Source organism: Ranitomeya variabilis, chromosome 1, assembly GCF_051348905.1.
Source record: "Ranitomeya variabilis isolate aRanVar5 chromosome 1, aRanVar5.hap1, whole genome shotgun sequence".
NCBI lineage: Eukaryota > Metazoa > Chordata > Amphibia > Anura > Dendrobatidae > Ranitomeya > Ranitomeya variabilis.
In genome coordinates this window covers 775,654,603-775,656,456 of record NC_135232.1, presented here as the reverse complement: position 1 = coordinate 775,656,456, position 1,854 = coordinate 775,654,603, and the positions used below count along the sequence as shown (strand labels likewise).

The following is a 1,854-nucleotide window of genomic DNA, read 5'->3' as shown; positions in this document are numbered from 1 at the left end:
ATTAATAAGTGTTGAGTAAAAAACATAATACGGCTGACAAGTGAGAAAAAATTCTCCTGCTCTCCTGGATGAGATTGGGACCAATTATTTACATGCAAGTGGGAACGAGGCCTTACTCTACAGTTACAAAAAAAACCCCCGTTAAAATTGGAAGGTGTCTGATCTGAAATGTTTAATGCCCTTTACTATTAATTGTCACTTTATCATATTCTGCTATTACAGTGATTGATTTAAGAACATATAAATTGTTCCTCTGGTTAGAAATGTGGGATCGGAATGGCTCGAAGTCTCTATTCTAAGGAAAATGGGGCATAAGAACAGAACTATAGTGACTGAGTTCACACTTGCCGGGTTAACAGAAAGCTCTGATCTTAGATCCGCTTTGTTTGCCCTGTTCTTCATCATATATTTCTTGACTTTGCTTCAAAACTCGGCGCTGATCACACTAATCACTTACGATGCCCAACTTTGTAGCCCTATGTATGCTTTTTTGAAGCAGTTATCATTTATTGATATTTGTTATTCTTCCTCTGTCACAATCCGGATGTTAGTGGATTTTGTATTAGATAAAAGTCGGATTTCAGTAGCCGGATGCAGCCTACAGATGCTGTCTTATGCCGGCTTCGGAGGCAGTGAGTGTTTTCTGTTGGCAGCAATGTCCTATGATCGTTATGTGGCAATTTGCCACCCACTGACGTATATACAAATAATTAACAGGCAAACGTTGCTAAGCCTTCTCTTACTGTCCTATATTGGAGGATTCTTCAATGGCTTTGTTCAGACTGGCTTCTCGTTTTTCCATTTGGACTTTTGTGAAAATCCTCAGGCCATCCACCATTTTTACTGCGATGTCATAGCACTGATTGAGACTTCTTGTGGGGACACGAGGCTTAATGAAATGATACTCTTTTCCTTAGTGGGGTTTATTGAGCTCTCATCTCTATTTGTAATCTTAGTATCTTACTCGTGCATATTACTCGCTGTCCTGCAAATACGTTCCTCTAACGGGCAGGGAAAAGCCTTTTCTACTTGTGTTTCTCATTTGACAGTTGTGACTCTATTTTATGGAACTATTATTTTTATGTATCTGAGACCTTCAAGCACTTACAGCCCAGAACAAGACAAGGTTATTGCTGTGTTTTATACAGTAATTATTCCGTTCCTCAACCCTTTAATATACAGCCTGAGGAATCGAGAGGTAAAGAATTCTGCCAGAAAGTTTGGGAACAGCATCATGGGAAATACTAGATGACGATAAATCATCCATCTTCACAACGTTTTACACAATTTTAAGGATGACATTTTTGTTTATTGATTTTTATCCAATGTCTTGTAACTTTATATCATGTATTGTGTTTTTGCATGCATAATAAAAGTAGCAAATCAACAACTATGATTCATAGTACTTATATAGTAATATATTAAAACTGAAAAAAGACAAATATTCATTAGATAATTGCCAAAGAAAGTCTAGATTCAAATACGGCCATTTAGTATAAATCCAATGGACAATAACTCAGATGTGCATTTAAAGGGGTTTTACACTTTTTTCGTTTATTCTCTCTATTGGCCCCAGTGCTGTGCAAAAATAATAAAATCATATAGCACTCAACCTACCCTGGTCAAGAGTCTGGCTCTCTGCCTCTATTCTTGTCTTTGTGTATTGGCTGCAATGGTGACATCATGACTACAATACACATCACCACTGCAGCCAATCACTAAGTTCAGTGGCTCAGCCAATGTAGACGACATACAATCTGATTTTACTATTTTAACACAGTGCCGGTTAAAAAGGGCCAGAAACGTAAAAGTGGACAACCCCTGAGGAAGCGACATCGACGCGAAATGCACGTT

The 1,854-nt window shown here is 38.0% G+C and overlaps 1 protein-coding gene across 1 annotated transcript; it reads left to right on the top strand.

The window, feature by feature from the left end:
• The first annotated feature begins 304 nt into the window (after nt 1-304).
• LOC143798830 (olfactory receptor 5AP2-like) lies at nt 305-1,252 on the top strand. Its single transcript, XM_077281128.1, has one exon. The coding sequence runs from the start codon at nt 305-307 to the stop codon at nt 1,250-1,252; it is 948 nt and encodes a 315-aa protein (XP_077137243.1).
• Nucleotides 1,253-1,854: the final 602 nt, after the last annotated feature.

Coding starts and splice junctions, on each gene's coding strand:
- LOC143798830 (XM_077281128.1), top strand. CDS start 305: ATGGGGCATAAGAACAGAACTATAGTGACTGAGTTCACACTTGCCGGG.